Source organism: Plectropomus leopardus, chromosome 16 (genome assembly GCF_026936395.1).
Source record: "Plectropomus leopardus strain MGB_pleo_1.0 chromosome 16, ASM2693639v1, whole genome shotgun sequence".
NCBI classification, from domain to species: domain Eukaryota; kingdom Metazoa; phylum Chordata; class Actinopteri; order Perciformes; family Serranidae; genus Plectropomus; species Plectropomus leopardus.
The window spans coordinates 9492125-9507776 of record NC_142191.1 but is presented as its reverse complement, the minus strand read 5'-3'; the positions used below and the strand labels follow the sequence as shown (position 1 = coordinate 9507776).

Genomic DNA, 15652 nt, shown 5'->3' with positions numbered 1-15652 from the left:
GTGTTACCATATTAGAGAGAGATAGGGAGATAAAGAGATAGAGATAGACAGACCGATAAATAGAGAGATAGAAAGATAGATAAAGAGATAGATAGAAGGACAGGTAGACAGATAGATAGATAGATAGATAGATTTAAATTCAAATACATAGTGATATATTGTGTATTTTGCAATAATAACATAAGCTACAGGTTATAAACTTCTTTTTAAAATGCATCCAAATATCTGTATCAGCATTGGCACAACAATCCAGTGTTGATGGAGCTCTAGCATGCATACCATGTATGCATGCACACAGTACTCACACGCTTCCTCCCCTTTACACGCCTCCATGTGGTACATGTGAATATAAAAAAAAAAACCAATTCCAACAGGAGAGCAGCAGCTGGGGAAGTGCCGCGGGTACCAAGTGTTACAAAGAGATAATAATGATACATTACTTTGTAACTCTCCACTGTTAGGATTGATGGCGATGACTAATGACATCTAATGATGATGACAATGATGAAGAAGGAAGTAGATGATGGGTCATAAAAATGACTGATGAACCATGCTTAAACTTGGGACCGTCGAGAGCCGATATTGTGCTTTATGACAGAGCATGTTGTTGCCTTTGCTGCAATTTGTAGCGAGTGGCAACAACAGCCATATTTCTAATGCAGCAATTAGCATTTCAGAGAAACCCCTGGGACTGAGAAATAGCCTTAAAGCAGACTGAACATCTTGCTTGGTTTTCATTTCTCCTCAACAGCGCTCTGGAGCCGATCCAACAGAACAATAGCACTTCACTGAGCTGGCACAGGATTTATTTAGTCAGAAACCAATTTCGCAGATCAGCCCGCTGTAATTCAGTCAGTGACCAAACGGATTCATGTGACGTCCTTCAGTTGCTGCTAAATTAAGCTGCAAAAAGAAATGAAGAGTTTCATGGTAAATGTGATATCCGCCCCTGAAGAGAACTGATCTTAAAAAATTATTACTGGCATTACAGCGAGGCGCATGTGACTCATGTATCACTTTGCATAAGATAAAGGCTTTACAAAAGAGGCGGTATAATTAGGAATGGAGTATGTTTGAAATATTAAATAGGTATTATCAATTTCTTTGCCAAAATGAATTTATAACACTGTGTGAGGCGGAGAACTGCACGTCAGCTCTGAAATTGCTGTTTAGATTGCTGAGCTAAAAGAACATTCAAATCCAAACATGAAGGCATGAGCACTGACGAGGGCTTTTCTCGCATAAGCACATAAGATTTTGTTGTGTGTGCTGCGATGAATAAGTAAACAGTGACAGAAATGCGACTCTTCATTGTGACTCTCAGACTGAGATATGCTGCCTCATTCTAAGGACTCCTGCTGGGTTTAACATACTGATACTGCAACCTGACTTGTCAAATAAAAAGTACCTTTCCAGACAGGTCACACCAATTATGTAAATGTTATGAAATATGAATACCGTTATGTGACTTCTCCACAGAGTCACCTCAGTAACCAAGCGACCAACTGGCTGCTCATTCAAACCTCAAAGACTGATGCTAGCAGCTCTGTGAGGCTGATCTTTGGCACAGTGTGCATGTTAGCATGCTAATATTTGCTAATTAGCACAAAACAATGTGCAGTTGAGGCTCATGGAGGCTCAGAAAAGCATTTGACTGAGTGATACTTTGACCTGATGATGGGGCTAGATGAAAAGTGAATGGATCAACAAAGTAATTTCAGTTCACCCTGTGGGGAAGATGAATGCAAGAACCAAATTTCATGGCAATTCATCCTACAGTTGAGACATTTTACCCAAAATTACAAATGTCAACTACATGCTGGAGTTACAGGAAAAGTCACCAAAGTCATTCGGTGGGTTTCCATTAACCCTCACATTGTGCACATTGAAATTGTGAATACAAAACACACCTAAAGGAAACAAGTCAGTTTTAAAAAAGCTCCCATTAATCGCAAAAAAATATAACGCTCACATTAGGTGGTATTTCAAGTGATTCCCAAAAGTGATATTTTGCAAAACTGCAAATGGAAACACTTTTTTCGCTTTTATAGGTCACATGATGCTATGGCTATGTGCTTGTCGGTGGGAATTGACTCCCTCTGGATGATGCAGCAGGCGCTACAAGAGGTGTTATTGCATCACATAAATCTTGAATATATAAAATACATAAAAAAATATGTATTTTATTTGCTCTCCCTTTAATTGACATTTATTTAAATATAAATCTTTAAGATTACTTTTAACCACAGCCATAAAGGGGTCGTTTCTGCCTGATCAAACTCCTTCAAACAGAAACTGTGACAACGTGGATTCAGGATTCGGAGAAAGTCTAAAATTCAAAAGTATGACACCAGTGAAATTATCTACATCCCTACTTAATAAACTGAGCTCTCATCCTGCTATCAAAAAAGCTATGTCAAGAGGAGCATTCTGTATAAAAAATCTGGAGATGAACTCAGAGCTATTGCCCTCACAGTATAAACCAGATGCACAAGATTAGTGTTTCAAAAGAGTCGGGTTAAGCATCAGCCGGTGAATGTGAACACTAATATTCCAGTCATTTATAATCCTACCTTCCTCTGATACAGTTCCTCTGGGGTGGTTGACCTCAGGCTGACCAGACGGTAGTTCTTGATTACAGTGCGGGGGCGTTTGCGCAGCGGGGCGAACCGCTCCATCTCTGTCACATAATACAGGCCCTGCTTGATGTAGCCGAAGTAGCGGGCTTTGGCTGAGGACTCTTCGTCTGAGTCAGAGTCTCCGCCATCATCGCCCTCCTCATCCTCACTGGCCCCGCCACTCAGGTTGCTCTCCAGGCGCCCACGCTTCTGAGCCAGCTTCACCTCACACTGCGGATAGTAAAAGATATATTGTCACAAAGAGGATGGAGGTAAACTGAGAGATGACAAAAGTTAAGGTGAGACTACAGGTGAAAACACAGTCTATTCATGCACCGGTCAGTTTTGACATATTGCTGACATTTTTGCTTCTTTCAGACTAATGGAATGAAAACATCAAAAATGAACATTTAGTCGTTTATTTTAATGCAGATTTCTGTTCTGGAAATGTGTGCAAAAATTATATTTAATTACATAATGCATAATTTGCATATTTAAACATGAAATTTCGGAGAACAAAAAATTAATGGCTTTATGTAAATGATCAACTAGGGAGGCTTGATGAAATTGGTGGCTTGGTAAAAACTGTTATGTTATACACCAACACCTATTATCTTGTCTTAATATGTATGAAATTTTACAATATATATATTTAAAGTCAGTTGTTTAAAATTAGGGTTTTTTTTCATACTCATACTTAAAAAAAAAAAATTAAAAAAAAAAAACGGGGGGATGGGAGCATTTTTTTTTTTTTTTTACATCAAACTCTGATGTAAAAAAAAAAAAAAGAAGAAGCAAAAATGTTAAACCTGGCTTTATCCAACATTTAGATTTTTATTGTGACAATGTGTGCAAATCAGCGTCTATTTAGGTTGTTGTTTGTTTTAGGTAATTTATTTCATTCCTCTTTAACAAAAAAATAACATCAAGGCATTAAATTAAAAGGAAAAACAAAAGGAAAGAAAGAAAATAAAGACTGAAAAGGTGTAGGCTAGAGCTTTAGCTTATTATACCTACACTTTTTGCTTTGCGTATTCTCATGGGTAACTCCTGTACTACTAAGTTATGTAAAGGAAAAAACAGACTCAACGACAGAAATACATAACGGAAAACAATAACAAAATTGTGAAAAAAATCAGACAAAATTAAAAAAAGTTTAATTAAGTAACGCCTCGTTTGCATATTTAAACATACATTTTCAGAAAACTTGTCATAAACAAAAAAACTGTCTTAATGTGAGTAATCAACTGGGGAAGTTTCATGGTGATATCTATAAGTTTAAAACCCATTCACCCGGGGATGGAGGCAGCGGGATTCAAAAATGATGGAGCACAAGAGAATTGATGAACAAGAGTAACAAGAAATGATTTAAACATAACTTTGAGTTATACTGCTAACATATGCCTTGGATGCGATCATAAAGCCACAGTTGTCTCTTTACATAAAAATACATCTGTCTTGTTGGACCGAATCATAAAGCGAGGGCTGCAAAACAGAAGAACGCCCATTCCCGATGATTGAGGCTGTCAGATTTACAGCCCCTGCCCAGAACGACTTTCTGATGCTGAGTGTGGACGCTTCTTTGCCAGCAGGAAGTGATGAATGAAAAATGAAGCAATGCAGCACTGTTTACATATAGCTGTGCTTAAGCTGGTAAACACAATTTAACACCCTCATGCCAGATCAGCAGGCTGCCTAAAACACAAAACAACAGCAAGGTCAAGCTGCTTGATGAAAAAAAAAACTAAATCCAAGCTGTCCAGAGTTCTTTCTCAAACTTGTCCTGTTCTGTAGTTTTTTTTCATCGCCTCAGTTGGGGGAATATTATTTGCCCATTTTTCATCCGCAGCAAGTCCTCATATTTTGTAAAGATGCCCCTCTGGGTTTTAGCACACTGGAGAAAAAAAATGGTAGCTCCTAGCCGAGGAGCTCCCAGCCAGGGTTTATGAAACATTTAGCACCTGTAAAGCATTAAGCGCTTTAATCAATGAGGAGCTGAGACAGCTTCCACAGTGCTGCACTAATACACAGCCCCAACTCATCCCACACAGGAAGATGTGCACATGTAATCATCGTAAACACACAAGGTCACATATTGCACATCTGTGAAGGCGTACAAGCAGCACAAGCTCCATGCTCATGCACAGCCCCACGCTCAAGGTAATTTCAGCACACACAAAAACCCTCCGCTTTAGATACAGCTACACAGGCTCCCATCCCCCCCTCAGCTCCACACTGAAGCAGGCTGATGAAACCTTTCCAAAAAGTTGGCAGCTGGCTGGTAAAGAAATCTCTCTTTCTCGCTCTCTTTGCAATCAGAGGAGAAAATAAAGAAAAGACTGGAATAAAAGTGGAGGGTGATGTGATAACAGCGTCTTTGTTAGGGAATAAAGACGTGGGGATACATATTTCATCATCACACACTTTCTACACACACATGTACACATGCTGTTACACAATAACACTGACAAACTGGGAAATATATTCATATAGGGCTTTGGGTTCATATTTGTATTTGTCAGAAAAAAAAATGTCCTCTGGGAAATCACATCAGCTCGATCTTTCACAAATCAATGCACACATTGACTTTACTGTACAAAACCTCACTTTGCAGAAGGGATGGGAATTAGAGGACTGCATTGGTATATGGGTCCTGCTCGTCCTGTAGGGACCAGCAGGCCAAAACAAATCTCACGGAGGCAAGCGGTTTTATCTTTGCTTTGGATTCATTAGAATATGAGGAAATAAGAAGCGGTGAATTACATTTAAACCAAGAACCCAAACTGATATTTTCAATGAAAATTGGTCAGAATGACTTAACTGTGTGAACTTCAAGGCCTGATTTTACTTGGCAGTAATAGCATGTTATGTGTATGTTTTCCAACTTAAAATAATTTTTTGTTTGTCTTCCCATTCAAGTTAGCAGAGTGCTGAAGTGGAAGTTTGCCGGCTCGGCCAGCAGAAGAGCACATGCTCTGACTTTTCTGTGACAGAAAATAAACCACATAACAACAACTGTTTTTGGAGTGTTATTTACCTTAGAACATGCCACAAAATGTGATTAATATTTGCATTTTTGTGTAGGATAGGGTTGTAATGACTGTCACATGCTTTACATATGTAATCAACCTTAACAGGCCTATAGCGCACCCCCACACCCTCCAGGCCGCGGGTCCGGGTGGTAATAGTCAAAAATCCAGTGGGAGTGGGATTAAGAAAACAGCCTCACGTAGGGCTCTAGTGGGAATCTCTGGGCACCTAACAATTTGTTTACAATTCAGAGGGCTATAATGCAATTATAATATGATTATTGATGCATTTAAATTTCTGATTTCTCGAGCGCTCTGCAGCTCACTTTGTGGAGCTGGCGCCCCCTGTGTCCTCCCTACAACAGCCGCATGTTTGTTTTTCTCACTGTCACTACTACTTTTAAAAAATAGAGTATTTGCATGATCCATTGTTAATAGAAACAGATTAATTTAATTCTATTATAGAATTACTATGTAATTCAATAATAGTAAAAAATAGAAGCCTAACCTAGCTGAGAATGTAAACAAGATCCACGATTATATCTGTTTTCCTTTTCACCATCCAATTGGTTCAGCCATTGAAATTGTACATGACGACCTTACAACATTACTACAGGCGATCATAATGTCAAGAATTTGGTTTTAAATGTCCCATTATTGACTTTTCTGCACTGAGACATAATCTTTCAACAGAGAACTGTGAAGCATCTGACTCTGCTTTGCACCATAAACAAAGTGCACTTTCGTTTTAAATTTTTATTAATTAAAACAAAAGAACTTAATTCCCCATAACAGACTGGTGACCTGTCCGGTGTGTTCCCTTTTTCTCGCCCTGTGTTCTCGCTCTGTATGACCCTGAACTGAATAGCTGCTTTAGAGAATGTATGAAAGAATGAAAAATTGTCCTCTACTGTGTAATATGCCTTTTGAAGCCCTGAAGGCCAAGATCTCTGATGTATGACAAGCGCTGGAAGATGGTTACTAAGTCTCGCATGTCATTTCTATCAACTTACAAAGTCCCTCTATCTGTTTACCTAACCACACATGTGTACCTCTTTCTTGACATTTACCTCCAGGCTGAGGAAGCCCCCGTCGTGTGCCGCAGTGACTCTAGGAGAGGGCTCGAACCATTCGCAGGATTTCCCCAGCAGGTTGCGTAGCGTCCTGACGGATGACACGGTGACGGAGCCGGAGCAGCGAGCCAGAATCAACACGAGGTCACTCCACCAGCTCACATCCACCAGCGGGAAGTACTGCTCCTTATCTGGGACAGATAATAGAGAGACACAAGTCTTACAAATATGGTTGCACACAAGAGGACGGAGGGCCAAACCTGAGTGAGATTTGTATTTGTATTAAAACTTGCACTATTTTGGGTCATTTACTTAAATCCCCAATAACGTTTTTGAATTGGTTTCCCTCTCCAAGACATATTTACACATGTGGACATATTCATCACTTGTCATGCATGAGATGAAGACTCACACAGATTATTGCTAACACAAACTGTCACTGCTGTCATAACTGGCCCAAAACTGTCAAAAAAGACAGCAAAGCTGCATAAACAGACACTCACACAGACACATACAGGCAGTTACACAAGCATGGAAACACACACTTACAAGCGTGGACACTGAAGAAGGAAAATATGTTCTGGCCTTGGCAGAAGCTATATGGTTGTATGTCTAAATAACTGTATAATTCAGAGAAGAAGACATGTCAAAGATCATTAAATTGTATCCAGTGTGCACTGCTGTGTCAGCAACAAAGTCTGCTCACTTTTGCCCTTCGGACCAAACTACCTTTTATTTTCTTCCTTCTCTCCAGCGATGTCTTCCACTCTGGGTTGATCTCTTCAAATCCTGGCTGCGGGGAGGACCGAAGGATGGAGGGACCAAAGAGGATGGGAGGAAAAGAAGAAGAAGGGGAAGAAATTAATCTGCTAACCCTGTTTACACTTACAGCACACACACACACACACACACACACACACACACACACACACACACACACACACACAGAGTAGCTCTGTTGGCTCAGTCCAAGCGATGAAAAAGAACATACACACAAGCTGCGCAAATCGGCAAAACATTCTGCAAATATAAGCTCTCTCTAAGCCACCTCACTTAATGTCTAATGGGTGGACACACACACACACACACACACACACACACACACACACACACACACACACACACACACACACACACACACACACACACACACACACACACACACACACACACACACACGATCTCTCGCTTCACATACACTCATACTTGGGCCATAGAGAGATTACATTAATACACTCAGTCATGCATCTAATTCACAAAATAATAGCAGTGCACACAACAATAATACACACAGCATATACAAAATCATACATACACATGTAGCAGCTTAAAGGTGTACCTGCTGGTCTTGGCTCCATGTGGCCCTCTGTCTGAGGGAGGGGACGTCCCAAAGAGACAAGCTTCCAGAGAAGTGGATGACAGCCAGCAGGGTGCCATCAGGGCTCAGGCTCATGCGGAATACACCGTCCTGGACATCACAGATGCACACACAATTTTAGGCCAGGTCCTTCATATTAAAGGATTACTTTACCCCCCCCCGAAATGACAATTTACACATTAATTACTCAACCTGTGTTATGTTAAAGTTGTGAATCAAATGTTGTTCCTCTCACATGCTTGCACGGTGAACAAAGAATCGAAAAACAGAGAAAATACTTGATGAATTGAAGTCATAGGGGTCCACATTTAACAACAGCATAACTACAGTACTGTTCAAAAAGTCTTAGGCCACCTTAAACTGTTATTTTAGCAAGCATATTACAATCAACCATTCTTTATTTCCCAATAGTCTCTTTACTAAAAGACAACCAGAACATACAGGAAACATGTATACAGTATTAAAAACTAAAATATCTCAAAATAAAGCAACTTAAAATATGTCTTGAACTCTCTTGGGCTGACAGAATGAAATTTACAATACTAATCCCCTGGTGTATTTACACCAAGTTGCATTGTCCAAAACTCAATTTTGATTGTTTGAGCTACCTTTTGTTATGGTTGTATGATTCCATATTTCAAACTAAATACTGACTTAAGTCTAAAGAAGCCTTTTTGTTCTGATTTTTTAGGTGATTTAATGCATTGTACATGTTCTCTGAATTCTTTGTATCTTCATAAAGAAATACAAAATATCTATCCTCATTACAACTTTGCCAAAATAATAAATCTATTGTGGCCTAAGACTTTTGTGCAGTACTGTATATCAAAGCATCTTTTTACAAACTCTCAAATAACTGGTTTGGTATAATCTAAGTCTCATTTATCTAGCTGTATGCTCAGTTCTACCCAAACAGGTAGCCCTTTCCGACAAGGAACTGAACTAAAAGTTAAACTTATCTACGCTCTCTTCAATGCCAGAACTCACTGACAAAAACAGTAATTTTACCTCGCTGAACACAGGAGCTGCTGGTCTGCTGCTGAACTCCATCAGTTGGTTTGCATGTGTAATTGTGTGAATTTATTGTTTCAGACTTACCTTGGTCACACAATAACACACATTAACTGCAGGGTTCCCACACATTTTCATGGGCAAAACTTTTTTAAAAATTCCATGACTTTTCAAGAAACCATCTAAAAATTTCCATGACCATTTATAATGTATAACACAAAGTTTGCTCCATGTGTTAAGTGCATTAACAATTGACAAGTCGTAATGGGGCATAGCATAGGTATGGCAACTTTGGAATTCATGACCCTACATGTTTCCCCTACATTATTTTCCTCTCATATCATATCATATTTAAAATATTTAAATATAATCCAGATAGCTGGCACACATGGAGACAGAAACAGAACGCTGGGGAAAGTGAAGACACGTATGTGATGGTACACAAAACGTCACACATCGGAGCATATCAGAGCTACACACAACAAAATCCTATCAGTTTTCCAAACTTTAAAGGATTTTACTAATTCCATGACTTTCCCAGCCCCGAAAAATGAGAATGTAAAATTGTATGACTTTTTAAAGGTTTTTTTTATGACAGAGGGTAGCAGCAGCTCCTGTGTTCAGCGAGGGAAATTAATGTTTTTGTCAATGGAGTCTGGCTTTAAAGAGAACATAAATACGTTTCTCTTTTAGTTCAGTTCCTTGTCTGTTTGGGAAGCACTGAACACATGACTGAGTTGTGTGAGAGTTTGTAAACTGATGTTTTTATATAGTTTTGCTCTTGTGAAAACGGTCCCCCAAGAATTTTTTTTTCAGTTTTTTGATTCATCATTCACCCAAAACGAGAAAAAAAACATTGTTTTTTTTACTAATTCAACATAACACGGGGTGAGTACTTGATATACAAATAGCCATTTAGGGAATGAAGTATTCCTTTACGCTTTTAAGAAAGAAGGAAAAAAGGAGAATTGCAGTACCTTTTCATCTCCCTGTCTGGAAAACAATCTGAAGCTGGGGATCTTGAAGAATCCTCTCTTTTGATTCTAACAGACACAAAGAGGAGATGTCAATAACTTGTGTGTGTGTGTGTGTGTGTGTGTGTGTGTGTCTTAGATACTGCATGAACAACTCGTGCACAAACATGTTTATAGTCTCCTCACCGCACCAGTGGCGTCCTCATAGCTGGTGACCTGCTTGTAGTGTGGCGATCCAGACAGAGCTCTCCAGGCCGTGATCCCACAGCAAGAGGCCTTGGACGTACAATCGTCCCCTGACTCACAGCCGCCCACCAGCAGCAACCTGACAACACACACACACACTCATGGTTACCACCTCTGTGACTGTGCCCCCTGACACATCAATTTACGCCGCATAACAAGGACAGCAAATTAATGAGGTCACGGTGAGGTCATCGTTCAGCCTGGAGTTTAAGCCAGGGTATCAGTGAGTTTTCCCACCACTGAAGTGACACTGAAGTAGCCAAGTTGTGGATTTAAAAGTTATCTATCAGAGTTAAAAGTCTGGCTGGAATCGATGTTTTCTAAAGACACAAAGAATACCACAATGACCACAGTGATCTGTGGCTCTCTCTTTGCAGTAAAACAGAACAGATGCGACAATGGTCAGGAACTCAGGGGGAAGAGGTGGACGGAGCAGCGCTGTCCAGCTCAACACTGCCCCCTGGTGCACAGAAAGTGGACATTTAGTGAGAGACAAGAGCTGATGGTTTCTGCAGGTATCAGACACTAAAATGTAATGCTTTTTATGACCTTTTTAACATTATTTGTTGTCAAATTTAAGATTTATTTTTCATCTTTTTCTTATTCAAGCATTGCAGATGAAAGTTGGTAGTATTTGAGGTTCTTTGCAGAGTGAGTTTGGTTTATGTACATATTTGCCAACAAGTATGTGCATGTGCACAGTAAAAAAAAAAAAAAAAAGACTATGAGGTTGCACTTGCATTTTAAGATTTATAACATCAGAAATGTGACTTCTATGCAGAAGAGCTTGAGTCATTTGATAAGAAGAAATAAAAGATGGATTAATGATATTAGATAAAATATGAAAATTATGACCTTGCAAATTCAAATTTAGGACTTTTTAATGACTTATACAGTATATTAATAACTATAAAACTGAATTTAGCACTGCACGGTGTCGTAGTGTATAGCACCATATTGCAGAACAGGATTCGAAACCCCCCGGCTGGCTGTGTGGAGTTTACATGTTGTCCCTGTGTCAGCATGTGTTTTCTGGCTACCTCCCACAGTCTAAAGGCATGCAGGTCTGGTTAATTAGTGACTCTAAACTGGCCGCAGGTGTGAATTTGAGAATCTCACCTTTATTTCAGTTATCTGTTTAACTAAAAAAAAAAAAACGACCTTCTGTTCTCATTCATTTAAGGGTCATTGTAACTGATAGTAATAATGACTCTGTAATACAGTAATATTGTGACATGACAATATTGTCTGGTTGCCATATAGTGAAAATCTCGTAGCAACCGGAGTCAGCATCGATAAAAGGAACTGATGAGCTCAGAGGCAAGTAATTCAGACAGTTGGGAACCGGATCTTGATTCAGATTCCTTATTAACTCTCTCTCTCTGAAAATGAAAAGATCACAATGTCTAACTGCACATCTGAATACACTTCTGAGTGTTTGTATTCCCACATGTGCCGCATAATTTAAACTTGTCACTAGTAAACACTTCCGCAATGTCTACTAACATTTTACATCTTTATTACTGTACAGATTTTTTCCATCTGTATGTTCAGCTGTTGAAATTACTTTTTCATACCCAGCTTCTCACCTTGCCTTTTTCTTACCTCTATCCTATTCTCTCTGTTGCTGACCCAGTTTTCACACAGGGATCATTAAAGTTTCATCTCATCTATCAGTTGGCAAACACTTGACAGTAGCTGCCAAAATCCATTAAGCTGCCAAACCGAGCTTCACGGGCCAAACTAAATCTGGTGCGTGCAAACTGGGGGAGCGTGGTGGAAAACAGTAAGGTCACGGGTGTGAGCCAGACATAATTAACCGAAACCTTTGAATGCCACGTGGTGAGGAGGGCCAAGGACGCATTAGAGACTGCGATAGTCAATTCCTGCAGGTATTGCATTAAAGTGATTGGTTCATTTATTCCTGAGTAGGCCAGCTGGCCTTGTTCCATAATGTAACATCTCATGCCTGTGCAGGAATGTCTGCATTAGACTTTTTTTCTTCTTTTTCTGGTGTTGATTTATGCTTATTTCATTATGTGTTCCTGTTACTAAAGGGATAGTTCAGATTTTTTTACATGATGCACTTATCCACAGACAGTGTATTAAACACAGCAGATGGGGGTTGGCACATCCCCCAGTTTGGAAAAGCAGGATGAAGTCCGACACACCAGCAAGCTGAGCTGTGGGCAAGGGCAGAAGCAAAGTGTATTTCAGCAAACTAAAAAAGTCCTGCCTTAGAAAGAACAGTCGATATCAATTGAAGTGCGCATTATATTGAGCATATTTTCACCGCTTTATCTTTCCACAGACAGCTTGTTCCAACAGGAAAGCCAGTAACAGCTTCAAGTCCACATCTATTGTCTCTTCAAAGCCACCAGACGCAATTTTAGCTCGCTGACGATTCATGAGAGGCTGGGACACACTCTTTGGCCCTATGACAGCTATTGGGTATGACAAGACGCCCAATGCAACTGGAGCTGCGATGTTGGAGGGTTACAACAGACGGCGCTAGAAATAAAGGGAAAGTGTCTGCTCAGATGCTCTTCAGGCGCGCTATTTTAAGCCTCTTCGGTTGCGCAGGGCCTGACAGAGAGGATGGGGGCGTAACACTTATTATAAAGAAAACATTTTTTATGGTCTTTTATTAAGGATATTTTCAGTAACTGCAGAATTAAAATTCTTAAGCAAAAGTTTGCACGCGCAATCAATCCAAACTTGGAGCAGGTGTTGAACCAAACATGAGCGAAAAGTAAAAAGGCACAATGGCTCAAACACTGCAGGGCCAAAATGGTGTTTCAAGCAAGACTGTTCTTCATCAGACCAGATTTACACTGCAAGATGTCGTCTTAAATACATATGTGAACAGTCCTGACCAATCACGTGAACAAGAGTCACACTATAACACAAGTCACACAATAACACAAACAATTGCTTGAGGCAGCAGTAGACCTGCAGCTCTATGTTCAGTGATGTCTACTGATCTCACAGCAACTAAATATGATACACGCTGTGGCTTTTGTTTTAGTGTCTGCAAAAAATGTTGTTGCACACTGCCGATCTGCCGTTAGGGCCTTTAGCTTGTTTACAAGCCTATGAATAAATGCTGTACGCTGAATGTCCTGTTTTATCTTTAAAACTTTGTATGAAAAACAGAACAAATCATTGAGTAGTTGTATTGAACAGCCAAATCAGATTCGACTGGCATAATTCTGAGTCTGGTACACCACTAGACTTTTTATAAGAGACTAAAATATGTTTTATTGCTGACACCATCTACAACAGTATATTGCTTAGTCTTTGTGTCAGTACTCCTGTCTGCTTCACCAAACCAGGGACGTGCCGACTAACATGTATGTAATACACTGATTATGGATCAGTACCTCATACAAACCCACTCCAAAAAATCTGAACGATCCCTTTATTAAGTGTTTCAACATGTCTGCAAAACAGCTTTTTTCACTTCAAGTCAACTGAGATGCAATAAAACCACACAAAGTTCAGCACGGGGGATCAATACGATACATATTTACGAGCATATTGACAACATGTTGGCATCTTTCCACATTGCCCCATGATGTCAAATGATGAAAGTGTTTGAAATCACTCATCAGCTTTCAAATGCAGATATTTAAGATGTACATGGCATCATGTAGCATCATCTGGAATGGATTTAAGGATGAAAATTGATTCAAAGGATGTCTGTAGATGTTTGAATATAAATGTACGAACAACACTCTTGATGAAACACTGTTGTAATCGAAGCTGGCTTGGACTGTGGAGGCCACGAGAGAAAAATAAACGTACTAAGGGTGTCAAGTGAATGCTAGAGGCATTAATTATGCTGCCATTGATGGATTTAAAGCTAAATTCTGGCAAAAATGTTCATTATTCAGGATATTTACTTACATTCTGCGAGCGCACAAGGCTGACAGGGTGTTGGATTGTTAGAAACAACTAACTTACCGGTGTCCAGGGTGGTAAATAGCCGAGGTGATGCCATGGGAGTAGTGAGCAGAGAAACTGAAGCTGTGGTTTTCTTGGAAGTTCTGATTGGTTCCCACACTGAGAGAGAGAGAGAGAGAGAGAGAGAGCGCAAAGTCAAATGACGAGTCACCTATAATTGAACTCTGGCACATGAACAATCAAAACACGAACACCCACGTGCAAAACGTTAATGGTGCGGCAAAGCTGTTTTGAGGAAGATGACGGAGCAATTTAGATCCCAGCTGCAATTAAAATGAGACATGGCAAAATATGTAATCTAATTTAAGTGGGCAATCTAAATTAGATTGGTACTAGAGGAGATGTTGTATAATTTGTGCGGGCATGTGTCATCAGGGAAATGTTTTGCTGCATTGTAAACTGTATTGAGATAAGAAGACAAGGAGGTAAAGAAAATAAAAGTGGGAAAAAGGGTTCCTGCACCATTAGGAAAGTTAAAATTATGACTTAAGACTTTTGTAATGTCACACATAATAATATATATTTTTTTATTATTCAGTTTTATTTTACCAGGAATATTCCCATTAAGGTTCAAAATCTGTGCTGCACAGGAGTCCGGGCCAAGAATGCAGCATAAAGAGCTGCACATAAAATAATAAACAGACCAAAACACAACATCAAAAAGTTAAAGCAAATCGTATAAAAAAATTTACACACAAGCAACAAGAGAAAGCCTTGAAAAAAAAGCCAATTCACTGCAAACAATCAATGAGCTGTGTTCAGTAACTGGACATGTGCATTCAGTGGTCAAATAGTCCTAATAATCCTATTTTTTACGTCTCTCAGGCTTATAGTGGGATCTTGTTTAAGGTTATTTGTGTGGCGGTAGCTGATGACGCAGGGTGGGGGACGACAGCAAACTTCTGTTTTTGTTCCTTCTAAAGGCCAGTGTGTCCTTTTGTATCTTTCTTTGTGCCCTCTTTAATATCAGAAGTTTTTGCAGATCCGTGAACGCGGCGCACGTAAAGTTCTCCATGAGTTCATTTTTTCCTCAGCAGCAGTTTGTGACTCACAGCGTGGAAAACTGAGCTGAGCAGATCAGCGAGATGGTTGAGAGGAGCAGCTGCTGCAAGTGAATACAAACTTTTACACCCAGTAGAATAAATAGTTAAGCTTCTCTTTTACCATGACTGGTGTTCTGCTGCTCCGTCTGTGCCCAGCATACAAACTGCGCTCTGAGAGTGTGGTGCAAAGAATTTTATAATTTTTTAATTTTATTAAAAAATGAAATGCTGTCGCAGAAGGGTTGTTAATTATGGTGGCTGACTTGAAAACACAAATGCACCTATAGGTTTTGTTTGTCTGTTTTCGGCTACTG

General features: G+C 39.6%; 1 protein-coding gene across 1 annotated transcript in view; it reads right to left on the bottom strand.

The window, feature by feature from the left end:
- The window catches only part of nbas (NBAS subunit of NRZ tethering complex), a 221937-nt gene that overhangs the window by 189806 nt on the left and 16479 nt on the right, over window positions 1–15652 (bottom strand). The window contains exons 9-15 of the mRNA XM_042503247.2: window positions 14296–14394; window positions 10270–10408; window positions 10087–10152; window positions 8060–8188; window positions 7450–7513; window positions 6718–6911; window positions 2574–2849 (exon numbers count right to left, since the gene is read on the bottom strand). Of these exons, the coding sequence (XP_042359181.2) occupies window positions 2574–2849; window positions 6718–6911; window positions 7450–7513; window positions 8060–8188; window positions 10087–10152; window positions 10270–10408; window positions 14296–14394 (967 nt within the window). The remainder of the gene's footprint in view (window positions 1–2573; window positions 2850–6717; window positions 6912–7449; window positions 7514–8059; window positions 8189–10086; window positions 10153–10269; window positions 10409–14295; window positions 14395–15652) is intronic.